General features: G+C 41.7%; 1 protein-coding gene across 6 annotated transcripts in view; it reads left to right on the top strand.

Annotated features, from left to right (window-relative positions):
* ARHGAP26 (Rho GTPase activating protein 26) overlaps positions 1-13,825 on the top strand; it is a 409,289-nt gene that overhangs the window by 342,635 nt on the left and 52,829 nt on the right. The window contains exon 21 of one of the 6 annotated variants that reach the window (XM_036014072.1): positions 10,790-10,956. The exons of the other annotated variants lie outside the window; for them this stretch is intronic. Coding sequence (XP_035869965.1) covers positions 10,790-10,802 — 13 coding nt within the window. The 3' untranslated portion in view covers positions 10,803-10,956. Of the gene's footprint in view, positions 1-10,789; positions 10,957-13,825 lie in introns of those variants that run through there. 6 annotated transcript variants of the gene reach the window in all.

The following is a 13,825-nucleotide window of genomic DNA, read 5'->3' on the forward strand; positions in this document are numbered from 1 at the left end:
CACAGAATGGATGCTAAAATCTTGGAGTTAAATTAAACATATAAATGAATGAATTTCCTTCTGAATTTAGTTGCCCTTAAGTGCCTTATAGCACTGCATTGTACATGATAGGTAGGTGCTAGGCATTTTAAATCTCAAGTTGGTGGTAGAGTCTTTGGGGAAGGAACTGGGCTTAAGACACTGCATGGTTCTCAGCACCATCAAGCCTGTGAGGGGACTTGGGAGGAACTCTACAATGCCATTTTTCTCAGAGTTTGGTTTGAAATTGTTTCTCTCCCTAGGTATATAATTTGGGGGAATTTTACTGATATCAATAGATTCATATCCTAAATTGGGTGAATTAAAATCACATTAGAGTTAAAGTACTGCCTCCTAAACCTTTTTAGTCAGTCTGGAGAGCAGGTGTTTACTCAGCTAGGAACACATTTCTAGTTGGAAACGGCCTCAGGATCTCATTTTTAACTCTTCCTCTGCATTAAGAATCTGGAAACCAAGCAGAATTTACTGTCAGCTTCATTGGGTCTTCCTGGGCAGGGTCTCAGCCCAGTGCAGTGGTCCTCAGGGTATGTGCTCCTGAGACCAGAGTCAGTGGCACCACCTAGGAACTTGTTAGGTGTACATATTCTCAGGCCCCACCCCAGACTTACTGGATCAGCAGCTTGGAGGAAGGGCCCAGCACTCTGTTTTAGCAAGCCTTGATTCTGCCACACGCTAAAGCCTGAAAACCATAGTCCTAGTGTATTAGGTTGATGGACTTCCACAAGAATAAAATCAGGATTTACCTCATTGTAAAGCTCCCAGGGCCAAGCCTGTGTCATCACTCACTGGCACTCTGATTGTCCCTGCAGTTACGGTAGTTGTGGGGCTTAAAAACAAACTGCCCTTAGCCTTTGAGATTGGTCACAAATTACTACGCTGAGGACTGAGGGGTTTGCTTCTCAGGGCAACCCAATGAGCTCACCAGTGCTGCACTTTCCAGCTCCCCAAGGAAGCCAGCTAGCTGCTTTGCCAGTGCATGCCTTTTGGTCACAAATAAAGAGAAGGTGGGTGTGTCAATTAATCAAACCAACAGGTTTTTTTTTCAAATGATCATCTACTGTGGATGTAACATGACAAGACCAAGACCTTTGCATAGACAGGAAAATAGTTCTTGGGATATGTGCTGCTGAAAGGGGTGGATCGGCATCGGCATGTTCAGGAGATATGGGACTTGAGTTGGCATTGCGCACAGTGGTGCATGAAGTGGGGACAGGTGGAAAGGCAGGGACTGAGTTGGATCAAGCTCAACAGATTTGTGCTTAGAGCCTTGAGTATGTGAATCTCCCAAAGGGTACGTGTTATGCTGCATTTCCACAGTTCAGGAAATGCTATTTTAAATCGACCCTCATCTTTTGAAGGGAAAATATGTATCTCAGAATGGATGGCATCATTATGATAGAGATCCTTCAGGGGAACAGAGATTTAGTTTATATATAAATTTATGGCCACAAATAGCTCTCTGAAGTACAAAATGGGATCTGGTGTAAGGAGGAAGCCCACATGGCCTGGTAATGAAGCCTTGGTCCTGCTGTTTCCTAACTGTGTAAACTTGGGAAGTTATTTGACATCTCTGAGCTAAACCTATTCTCTGGAACAGTAATAATAATAGTAATAAGAAGACCAACCTTCAGGGTTGCTGTGAGGTTTAGGTGAAATGATGCCTGTATAATGCTTAGTAAATTGCCTGGTACATAATAACTAACTGGTTGACAAAAATTACTTGCTACTATTATTTTTTTGTAAATTTTATTTTTTAAAGATTTTATTTATTTACTTTCAGAGAGAGGAGAAGGCAGGGAGAAAGAGAGGGAGAGAAACATCAATGTGTGGTGCCTCTCGCACACCTCCCACTGGGAACCTGGCCCGCAACCCAGGCATGTGCCCTGACTGGGAATCAAATCAGAGATCCTTTGGTTTGCAGGCCAACACTCAATCCACTGAACTACATCAGCAAGGTTACTATTATATTTTTATTACTGTATCTTTATTTGTTCTTAGACTGCCCTCTTACCAATGAACAGTCCCCTAATGTTCATTTCTTCCAGTGGTGGCAGGAGATAGATACTCAATGTTTATTTTTGTTTATTTGATACTAGTGTGGCAAAAAACAACCCAGATTAAAAAGGAAATGAGAATTTTAAAATAAGTTAAGATACCTAAAATTAAATTAACTACAAATAACAAAGTACGCTGAAATCAGTGGAAGCACTCCTTTTCAGAGACAGGGTTCAAGCTGTTTGCCCAAAGTTAGGCTTAGGTGTCAAGCCATCTGCCCTGTTGTTTCTCCATTGGGTGGAACCAGTTGGACCTAGACTAATTAGACTAGAACCCAATTGCAGTCTTGAGTTTCCACGGGGGGGTAACTTAGCCTCAGAAATTCCTTTTCAGCCTATGTCTCTGTGTAAATTTGACTGCCACTATGGTCAAATTAAAAACAGTTCCTGAAAAGAATTAATTCTGAAATTCTGATCTCAGTCATTCACTGCATCTGCCCTATCGGGTTCTCTTCCAGTGCCTATCAGCTTCCTCCTCAAGGAAGTGGTGAGGTTCTAACCAAGATATTGATTTGGTATCCCTTCCAATACTCCTTACAAATTGAAGAGGTGAATGTGCTATTCTCTGGCTATTGTCAACAATGCCCAGAAAAGGGGGAAAAATGCTATTGTAAGGACCACCCTGTTGCCCTATGTGAAGAAGCCATGTCTTCGGAGGGAACCAAGATGGTATTGTCCACAAAGAAATAAAAACAAAGTTGTCTACCCAAGGTACATTATTACAATCCTAAGAAGAAACATCAGCATAGTGAAAATAGCATAATTCAAGGAGGGTTTATTACAAGGAATGGGGGCAGGAGAATCACAGTAGAACACAGTAAACCAGGACTAGTAGCACCTAACTAATTACCATTCTTAGGCTGAAACAACTTGAGTAGAAAGCATTTACTAGAACCCAGAAGGGGAGAAAGCTCTACAGCGTTGGCACCTTAAAAGGGCCTTTGGTTGAGGCACTCAGCCTGGTGGAGGCGGCTTCTCAGAAAGGGAGACAAAGGAATAACAACCTTGGCTCTCCTTCCTCCTGCTAATCTCTTGCCAGAGCTGCCCCCCCCCCCCCCCCAGAGGCTTGGTGAACCCAGCAGAAATCCAGACGGTGCAGGAAACCCTGTTGATGGATTCCATGCTGGTGAGCCCGCAGAGACTAGGGCAGGCTGGAGAGTGGGTGTCATCCAGCACAAATTTATATTTATAAAAGCCAAAGAGGGGACCAGAAGGGATATAACCGTCATAAAGGACTGCCTAAATAAATGGTAGAGTGGAATACCACCCAGTACAGCAGAGGAATGAGGTAGGTCTCCATACACTGTATGGATCAACCTTCAAAAGGTGCATTATGGGCAAAAGCAAGTTTCAGGAGAGTGTGCAACTGTGGTTGTCAGTCCACGCTACACATTAGCACCACCTGGGGAACCTAAAATAAAACATACCAACCTGTAGGCCCCTTTCCCGGAGCCTCAAATTTCATTCATCTGGGGTGAGATCTGAGTTTGGCTGTTTCTTAAACTTCCTAGGTGATTTTGATGAACAGTTAAATTTGAAAACCTTTGGTGAGCATTGCATGATTCTTCTTATATAAGAATCCAGGGGTGTATACACCAACAGATATGTGAACACATCTGTAATGTTTCTAGAAAGACACAGGGGAATGAATCCATGGTTGTCTCTGACAGAGTCAGATGGGACGGTAGCCTATGGTGGAAGGGACACAGACTGTTCCTTTCAACACTACTCTTTTTTAGAATTGGAATTTTTTTACATGGACATGCATTGACGAGGTTTGAAAATGCAGTTAAAAACAGATTTCCTCAATTTTGGAATCACCATTCCTTTATTGCCTTCTGAAAGTTGTGGGGTGCATCTTTATGAGGAGGAATTTTTAAATGCATGTGCTTTTATTTTTTCCCAGTTTTATTGAAAAATAGTTGACATACATCACTCTATATGTTTAAGGCATACCGCATGGTGGTTTGATTTTAAAAATATGAACACTTCATGAATTTGTGTGTCATCCTTACATGAGGGCTGTGCTGTATCATGTCAATTTTTAGTGTGTGTGTATTGTCAAACTGAGCACCAGGAATTTTTTTAACCTTTAAAATTTGTTACATTCTGCATATCTAGGGATCTGAGTAAGAAGATGCTATTTGATTGAAGAATAAAGCCTGTACCAAGGAGGTGTTGTTGGTGGTGTGTTATAAATACAGTTGAGTCAACTTGAATTATTTCATGGCCTCAGGACTCCTCCTCTTCAGGTTGGTCTGTCTAAGGCTCCAGTTTAGTTTAGTAAATGGTAACTGCTGGGACTGCAGAGGAAAGTGCTCCCAGGATGCTGAGTATAGTGATTCCAGTTAGACCCCTGCATCTGGGCTGATACCAGATTTCTTATTAATTTGGGAAGCCCTAATGTAGGAAACCAGAAAGTCATTTTTTACATTGAGCAGCTAGCTACTCATGAACTTCTCCCTCATCCCCTCAACTGACATTGTGAAATTTAAGTAGTTCAGTTTTTCTTGAGCTATATATAGTTCTTTCACCTGATCTTCATCTGTCATTCTGTATCTGCTATCTGCCCAATTTCCTTTAAAAGCTGCATTTTTAAAGCATAATATATAATGGAAAAACCTTAAGTCCTGACCTTTGTGGAGATATATTAGAGTTACTCAATAATAATTAGCAGTTGCCCTGGTAACCTCAAATGCACTACTTAAATTACCTGTATTTGTCACTATCCCCTGCCTTCTAGACAGTAAGATCACTTGCTTCCTGCTAAGGAAAAAAGGAACAATTTAGTAAATTTAAAATGCTCCTCAGCTTCTGTTGTAAGCATAGAAGTGACATTCTTTGTTATTAGGCACACTGAAAAGATGGCTTTTGCTTTGTTTTTTAGTGACTAAAGCAGAAACAATGGAGGGAAATCATCTTAGGTTTTAAGCAAGTTGAAAACCCTGTTCATTTTATTTTGTTCACTACTGTACTCAGAACCTTTGACGATCTAAGCGGGTGAAACTTACAGATTAGAATTTAAGGATAGTGGCACCCTGGATGGAATGGGAGAATGAAACTGGCAAGGCCCTCATTATGTCATGTCAAACATCACTGACAAGGATGATTAAAGCCCTGTTACCTTCAGCGCTTTGACTTGAAAAAGACTTGAAAGTTGGAAAAGTGAAAGCTGAAACACAAGAGAAGTTTCTTCAAATAAATGTATTGACATCAACTCTATTTCAGAAGAAGCCTGTCCCTATTCTTCTTTAACTTCCCAACTTCATGCCTTACAGCACAGACCTCATGGTTAGCAGGGCCATATAACTCTCTGCTTCTTCTGGGGGAGAAACAGCCCCACCCTCTCACACCATGCATCCTTCTTCCCTTTCTTCTGTTGACCCTTTGTGTGAAAGTGGAATCAGAGGAAATATGTCCTTAGTCATCCCATGGCAGTACTTAACAATGTGCAATTGTCTCAGTGAAAATAAATTGGCAGGAGATCACAAGTCAAAAAGTGGAGTCATGGGAATCCTGGACATGCGAACCCAGCAGAGACGAGATCCGCATGCTAGTGACCAACATAGCCAATGTGATCACTCCAAACAGCAGTTAGACCCGGCACTGTCCCAAATGACCGCTGCAATTAAGTAATTTTTGCAGAAGAATGCCCACTAACTGCTCTTCCACAACACCCTACCCTTTCTTAAATCTCAAAGGAACACAAACTTACCTTCATCTTTTGTGTCCCTTTGGAATATGGCACCTCCAGTTGAATATTTCCTGCTATAGCCTGCCTGTTCCCTAGAGCTCTTGTGAATGTCAGCATTCAAAATGGGCTGGATCAGACAGACAGAACCTTCCTAGTCAGTTTACTAAATCCTGTTAAAGACACTGTGCCAGGCATGGGAAAGAAACTAAAAAAAAAAACACTCTTCTCTCAAATCTCTTACAGCCCAGATGGGGGAAATCTGTATACATGGGGGTATGTCAGTAGTGAGTGAGTGGCCTGGCCATTCACTCAAAAATATTTATGATGGAATGGATGGTCCTTTCCATTTACCTTGTGTGGCCAGGGGTTTCATTAACCTTTACACTTCATCTTCTAATTTTCTTGCCTGCCTTTGTCCAGCTTAGTGAGAGTGGGGGAGGGGGAGTGCTAGTTTTATGACGCAACTTTTTTTATTCCATTAGCCAGAAGACTTCCTATGTCTCACACTTGGCCAGTTATCAAACATTGGGCTTATAAAAGAAAAGATGGCTCAACGTCCCAAGTGTTCGTTTGTTTATTTCCCCACAGAAGTCTCTATGGATCTAACATTTTAGATGCCAAAATAATTAAAATTTGGACTGTAAGAAAGATGTAGAGAGAAAAAAATATTGAAAGGAATGAAAGGTTGGAATTTGATCATTTGAACGTGTTGCATTTTTGAAGTCCGCCCTCCCCTACCACCACCACAATTTCTCATTAGGACGGTTCTCTGTTAGGACAATACTTGATGAAAAATCTGTAACAATTTCTTATATAAAGCCCTACACCAAATATCTTGTTCAGCTGAAATTTAATTCATACCTTCAAGGGTTGCTTCCTGGCCCTACCCCAGGAAGCGGAAAAGGAAAATTCTTGAGAATTAGTTCTTTAAACTCTGAATCGGAGTAGCCATGAAAATAAGTGAAAAGAGGCTGTGCCTCACCATGGGTCAAGAAAGGTTTGCTAGTAAATTTTCATGCAACACCCAAATTTCTGGGTAGGGGTGAGGGCTCTTTTTTCTGGTTCTTGATCTATAAGGAAATTCTAAGTTAAATTCCCTCTTCCTCACAGGCCAGCTATTAAGTTTTGCTTTTAACTTCACAAGTCAATTAGATCCTATGCCCACAAACCAGCACCCTGCTTCATCATTACAAAGAAACTCTTTTGCTGTAATTTTCTTTGCATACATGGCTGGTTTTTCTAGACTCTTCTTCCAGTTCCAGAAATGTCAGCTCCTGAGTTTGTTCTTTTCAAGGTACAATGCAATAACCAATTCCAGAGGTGAAACAAAGGCAGGCTTATTAGAACCTGAATGGAGTTGATATGTTGAATACTGCTTGCTCTGAACTGGGCCATTGGGAGCTCTACTGGTCAAGCTTTGGTGCTGCTATTGATACTCAGAGTCAGCTGCTAGCCTTATTCATAATTTTGGTGCGCCTCGTAAGCAAATTCACTGAACTTGGCACACCTTGGGAAGAATTAGGTCTTTATGTGCAAAAGGTTTAGCAGAAACCTAAGACCCTTATTTAGAACATAAATATGTAAACAGTATGCCAGCCTCCACACAGGAGAGCAATGTGATATTAGGCAGAACCCTATTCGTGTGCCGCCACAGCCTTATGCTTAGCTTTACTCCAGATTCATCTAGAAATATGAGAATTTGTAGAAAAGAAGGGAAAGAAAGCACCATCTCTGCTCAAATGAGGAGATCTATGTTTTGCTACCTTGTAAGATTCCCCTCTTCTCTGAAAAGGACAGGATCCTTTCAAGACTGCTTTCCTGCACATCGTGTGGGGCTGTCTTTGCTCTGTGGGGTAGCTGTGGGACTGGAATGTGTGTCTGTGCCAAGCTGGGGGTGGACTCGCGACTCCTGAGGGTCATGCTTTGGTTTCATTGAGCTGGGTATACTGGTTGAGATTTTTGGGCGTGGGGCGCACAGATGAGGGGGTTGTCAGCTGGGGAGGAACCCTGGAGAACAAAGCTGTATAACAGGAAACTTGATGGAGTTTCTCCTATGTGGTGTGTGATATATATCCTCTTCCATGTCACCTCATAAAGTCTTTGGTAAAAATCAGGTTTTCTTTATTCAGTCTGTCACAGTATGAAGAGTGGGTTCTGGGACAGACTTATTTGACTTCATACCCCAACTTCACTGCTTATTAGCTTTGTTGCCATGAAGTTCTGTGATACCTGTAAGCCTCATCTGTTTAGTAGATAATACATAGTATCTACTTCATAGGGTGGTTGTGAGGATTTAATGAAGTTGTTCATGTAAAGCATTTAGCATGGCTTCCAGCACATAATAAATGCTCAATAAAAGTTACCTGCTGTAATTATTGTCAAATTGTTTTAACAATAACTGAGGACATGAATGCCCTTGGAAGGTTTTATTGAGGTGCTGATCCTCACAGTGTGCGAGGGGGATCTTGTCATATCCCAGTTACAGAGTAACACAATGCCTCCCCCAGCTAGTCTAGAGCAATCCTATTTACACCACGGCAGTGAGCACCAGAGCAGTTCTGAGTAGCTGGAAAAGCCCACACCTTCTGGTTTCTTGCCTGGTTGGACCCCTGAGGTTTCCTTGGGAAATTGAGAGAATACGGGGTAGAAACACAAGCCAGGAGCCCAGGAAAGGCTGGAAAGAGCTGGAGCTATGGGCAGGTGGGGTCACTTGGAAGAAAGCCAGCCCCAGAATGAAGTTGAGCATCAGCACCCTTCAGCTCTTTGGTGTGTTGGCCCTTTCAGCATGCAGCTGCCCCTACTTGATGATTCCGCACCTGGCTTGTTCTTTCCCACCATTCAGTGAAGGCCTCCTTTTCCCCCCATGGCTTCTGAGTCTACAGCTTTGGATTGTCAGGGCCCCACATATAGGCCCCAGTGCTACCTCATGGCTTTACTCTCCACAGAATTTAATCCTCTGTTTCCTAGCCCTGTTTCCTGAGAGGGAGAATCAGACTGACTAAGCTAGCTTTCTGCTTGGCCCGGTCCCTGGCTGGTGGCCAGTCTGTGGACCAGAGGCCCTGAGGCAGGTGCTTCTATAGTCTAATCATCTGTGGCCGAGGGGGCTGGGTTACAAAACTTTCCATAGGAACTGAGGAGACAACAGGTCCCAAGGTTGGCCATGGCAGATATATACCTTATTTTGCACACAGTAACAAATCTGGCTCCTACATTTTCTGTTGTTCAGTATTTTAGAGCGCTCCCCTCTGTTTACTCACAGAACAGGAGGTTAATACAGTTGACCCTTGAACAACACAGGTTTGGACTGTGCTGGTGCACTTAATGTGTGATTTTTTTTCAGTGAATATATAGTCAGCCCTCCATATTCTCAGGTTTTGTCTGCAGATTCAGCCCACCATGGACTGAAACACGGTATTTTCAATCTCAGGTTGGGAGTCTGTGGATTCAGAGGGCTGATTCTATGCACTCTTCTACTTTAGTTTCTATAAGGGATTTGAGCATGCATGGATTTTGGTGTCTGTAGGGGGTCCTGGAACCAATCCCCAGCAGATACCAGGGGGCTATAGTAAGGTTTTGGGAGAGAGTTAAAAGTTATACACAGACTTTTGACTGCTTAGGGGTTGGTGCCCCTAACCCTTGTGTTGTTCAAGGTTCAGCTGTAATGGCTAATGAGGTATGGTATGGAACTTTCAAAAAAAATACGGGAATTGCCCTGGCTGGTGTAGCTCAGTGGATGGAGCGCGGGCTGGGAACCAAAGTGTCCCAGGTTTGATTCCCAGCCAGGATACATGCCTGGGTTGCAGGCCATAACCCCCAGCAACCGCACATTGATGTTTCTCTCTCTCTCTCTCTCTCTCTCTATCTCTCTCCCTTCCCTCTCTAAAAATAAATAAATAAAATCTTTAAAATAAAATAAAATAAAAAATAAAAAAAATACGGGAACTGTAATAATACAGAAGTCTGGATAAAGAGCAAGCCACCCTTAACACCCAACAATGCCTTGGGTCATAATTAAATGACAGCACAAGACAGTAATTCATATTCTACTTTTGAAGGAAAAAAATAGGTGTGCTATATCTTAGAAAGATTTCCATGGGTTAAAATAAAAACCTGGATACTTAAATAATTTAATGTGATTTGTTCGTAAAATTACTAGAGGGAGAACCTTCACTGGTACAGATTTTCTACCACAATTCTGGTAACAGTATAGGGAGTGGAGGGAGCTCATGACCAAGCCAGGTCAACTATAATATTTTCAGGGTTGTTTTTTTTTTTTTAACTGGAGCTGGGTTAAGATTCTACCTTGCCCTCCAGAATGGTGAGCACCCGTGGTCCCCACCACAGAGAGCCCAGTTGCTGTCATTCCAATGTGCAAAGAGAAGCAAAAAGGACATCGTTGGAGCAACACTAGAAAGGTGGCTTCCTGTGCTCCTTTTTCCTTACTTGAGTTCAAGGCATTTAAATTTTCCGCAACCAAAGTATTCCTCATTCAACAGGAATTACTGAATATCTTCCGTATGTAAAGCCCATTCTATTCATGATGAGTTAGATGGCAATAGTGCCCTTGATAATGAGAGATAACAGATATAATAAAAGACTTTAATATATAATATATAGCGGTAATATATTATTAATATATGCAATATAAATCATAACACATACTGTAGGATAAAGTGATACTGAAATTCCCCAACAGGAGACATGACTTTGAGCTAGGATGGTCAAAGAAGAGTTTGTGATCAAATTGGCATTTGAACTTGGGTCTTGAAAGGTGGGCTGAGTTTAGACAGAAGGTACCTGGAGTATCCTGGGAATAGTAGGAGAAGCCTCAGAGACAGGAACATACAGGGCGCGTGCAGGGAGCTGCTTGTAATTGACTTTGTCTGAACATATGTTTTTCATCTATTACATTACAATTGTTTAGTTTCTTATGTCAATATGATTTTTGCTTCTTTAGGCGCTAAAGCTGGGAAAGCCTAATAATGTTGGCTTCCCGTTCCAGAATTCCATGCTAGCTGGATCCCAATGGAACATCTTCTATCGATTTATCTTGTGTAATTAACTTGCCTGAAATGTACTCCACTTTCATCACAGTTTTGCTTCACAGTCAAAAAGGCCTCACCATCTGGAACTCTTCTATTTTTTTTAGCCCAGATTTTCTTCTGCAAAGGGCCTGTTTTTATTTCTAAGTGTCACACAAGGCCCTACAACATTCTGCTGCATCCTTTTGGCTTTGAGTTTTATCCTATAAAAAGCCAACAACATAGATTTGAAAATAAGCTGTATTCCTCTTGTCTGTGTTACAACCCAAGACCAAGCGTACCCAGCAAATTCTGACACTTCCAGCTTTCAGCAAGTGGTGCTTACCTTGAGTCAGGTAAACAGCCCTGAGCTCAGAATGGATAGAGAAGCTCAGAGACAATTGGTACAGGCCAGGTTCATAGTGGGCTTAATAAGGACAAAGTATAAATAGCCATCATATAACCTTACAGAAAATTCCTGCTTATTTTTACTCCATAGAGTTGCTATGTTTAGCCTTCAGTTACTGTGCTAAACCTGATAAAGTAAGCCTGTTATTTATTTTCATTCAGATCAGTAATGTTCATTCTCTTTCTCAAATTATAAGTGAATTCTGTTGGGCTGGCCAAAAAGTTCATTTAATTTTTTATGTACAGTGGCTGTAGCAGTGCTTAGTTGTGTTTAAGTTCATTTGAAACAATTTTGTTAGGGTGTATTGTGACAGCTGTCATATCAATGTGCATTTAAAAAAACTTATCAAATTGGTGAATTTTTGTGCAGCCATTTTAGTTTTGAACATGGAAGGAAATACGCAACATTTTCAGCATATTATGCTTTATTATTTCAAGAAAGGTAAAAATACAACTGTAACGTAAAAAAATTTGTGTGGTATATGGGGAAGGTGCTGTGACTGATCAAATGCATCAAAGGTGGTTTGTGAAGTGTCTTGGTACTGTTGATATTTTAGCGAAATAATTCTTTGTTGTGGAGCCATCTTATGCATTGAAAGATGTTTAGCAGCACCCCTGGCCACTACCCTCTAGAAGCCAAAAGCAGGAGATAGCCAACATACTCAAAGTTTCCAAGTCAATTAAGTTATTGGTGAAAATGAAAAATGTGTCTTTTATTCTGTGGAAAAAAACTGAATGAACTTTTTGGCCAACCCAATAGAACTGGTCCCCAGCCATTCAACTGTAGCTGATACATGACAATACACTTTGAAGTTACTGTCAGACATTTACTTTCAGAATATTTGCCTCCCTCTCAGACCAGGGCCTTTCTGGACCCTAACAAGAGTTGGCTATTCCTTCCTTCTCACCTGTTTTTGGAAACTGGATACTGGTATAAACATCCCTAATGTGACATCTTTTACATGTACAAGGAGTTGTTATATATGAGACCCTATGTTGTCAGCTAAAGCAAATTTATCAAGCAGGTTTCTCAGTTACAAGTAGCAGAAAACTCAGCCCAACTAACTCAAGCAGAAATGAAACTTCCTGGTTCACCTGTGTACTAGAGAAGCACAAGAACATCTGACTTCAGGTGTGGATGGATCCACGTGCTCAAATGTTGCCATCAGAACCCAGCTCTTTCAGTCTCTCAGCTCTGTTTTCCTCTATTTTGACTCTTCTCTTGGATGAGTGCTTGCTTTTGATCGCAAGATGGTTGCCACCAGCTGGACTTAGCTCTCTCTCTTTTTAAAGATTTTATCTATTTATTTTTAGAGGAAGGGAGGGAGAAAGAGAGAGAGAAACATCAATGTGTGAGGAAAAACATCAATTGACTGCCTCTCACATGCCTCATCTGGGGACCTAGCCTGCAACTCAGGCTTGTGCTCTGTCCAGGAATTGAACTGGCGACCTTTTGGTTTGCAGGCTTCATCTCTTCTTCAGTAATGTTCAGTCTACTGAGCCACACCAGCTAGGGCTGGATTTGTAACATTCTTAAAACTGTGAGTTTAGAAGGAAGAACCTCTGTACCCCAAACATTTGAACAGTAGTCTGGATCTTATTTCTCTTGATCCAAATTGGCTAGGAGTTAAAATTAAAAAAAAAAAATTGGCCAGGAGTATGTGGTGCTCTGCCGAGCTAGGCCTGAATCGCCTCTTCATCCTTGACTCGGCACACGCAGAACACATGGACTGTGAGACTGGAAAAGAGGAGGTCTCCAGAGGGGAGGTAGCCCCAGACCACAGATGTCCACTCTCCTGGGCCTTTCTTACCTGGATTTAGTGGCTTCACTGAACTCTAGGCGGCAAATCTGTGCTTCCTTTTGTTGCTGTTGTTCCCAGTGGTTCCTTACATATCCTCTGAAAAATGTCCCTTTTTGCAGTCCAAATGGTTGTTGCAGATTTTCTTATTTTATTCTTAGTTAACTGACTGGCTCCTTTGAGAATAACATTTTTTATAGTTTTAAAACATGAAGAAAATATCTTCTTTTGATTCTTTTAAAAAGCAGATTTCTGGGGAAAAGATTTTATTATCAGTACCCATTACAAATTATTAGAGGACACGGCAAACACTGGTGTGCTAGGGCTTGGCCTCCATTCATTTTAATGACAGTGTTGTAAGGAGTGCATCTTAGAATGTGATTAAGTCATTAACCAGAGGAAAAGGAATCTGAAAGGACTGGCCCCTTCTCTTCTGTGAGAGCTATGAACATGCACAAATGGTGCATCTTTTGGCTCAGCAGCTCTGGAAGCTTCTCGGGCAGAGGCTGCTGGGTGGTGGCATCTTCTGGCAGTCTGCCGGAAATGGCAAGGCAGTGAGCAGGCAGCTCATGAGCTGTGCACAAGTCTCCAACTGGTAGTGACACTGTCCAAAAGCTATGAGTGTGGGTAAGAATGAGTTCTTCTGCCAGGATCATGTTGAGCTGGAAAATTCCATCTTAGTTTGATCCTCCATGGCCTGATTCACACCCCTGAGAACAAATTTTGCTCTCAAAGGTTGCAAATATAGGGCGGGGCAAAAGTAGGTGTACAGTTGTTCCTATAGAAAATAGTGCAATAATGAATAAATAA

Source organism: Phyllostomus discolor, chromosome 13, assembly GCF_004126475.2.
Source record: "Phyllostomus discolor isolate MPI-MPIP mPhyDis1 chromosome 13, mPhyDis1.pri.v3, whole genome shotgun sequence".
Lineage (NCBI taxonomy): Eukaryota > Metazoa > Chordata > Mammalia > Chiroptera > Phyllostomidae > Phyllostomus > Phyllostomus discolor.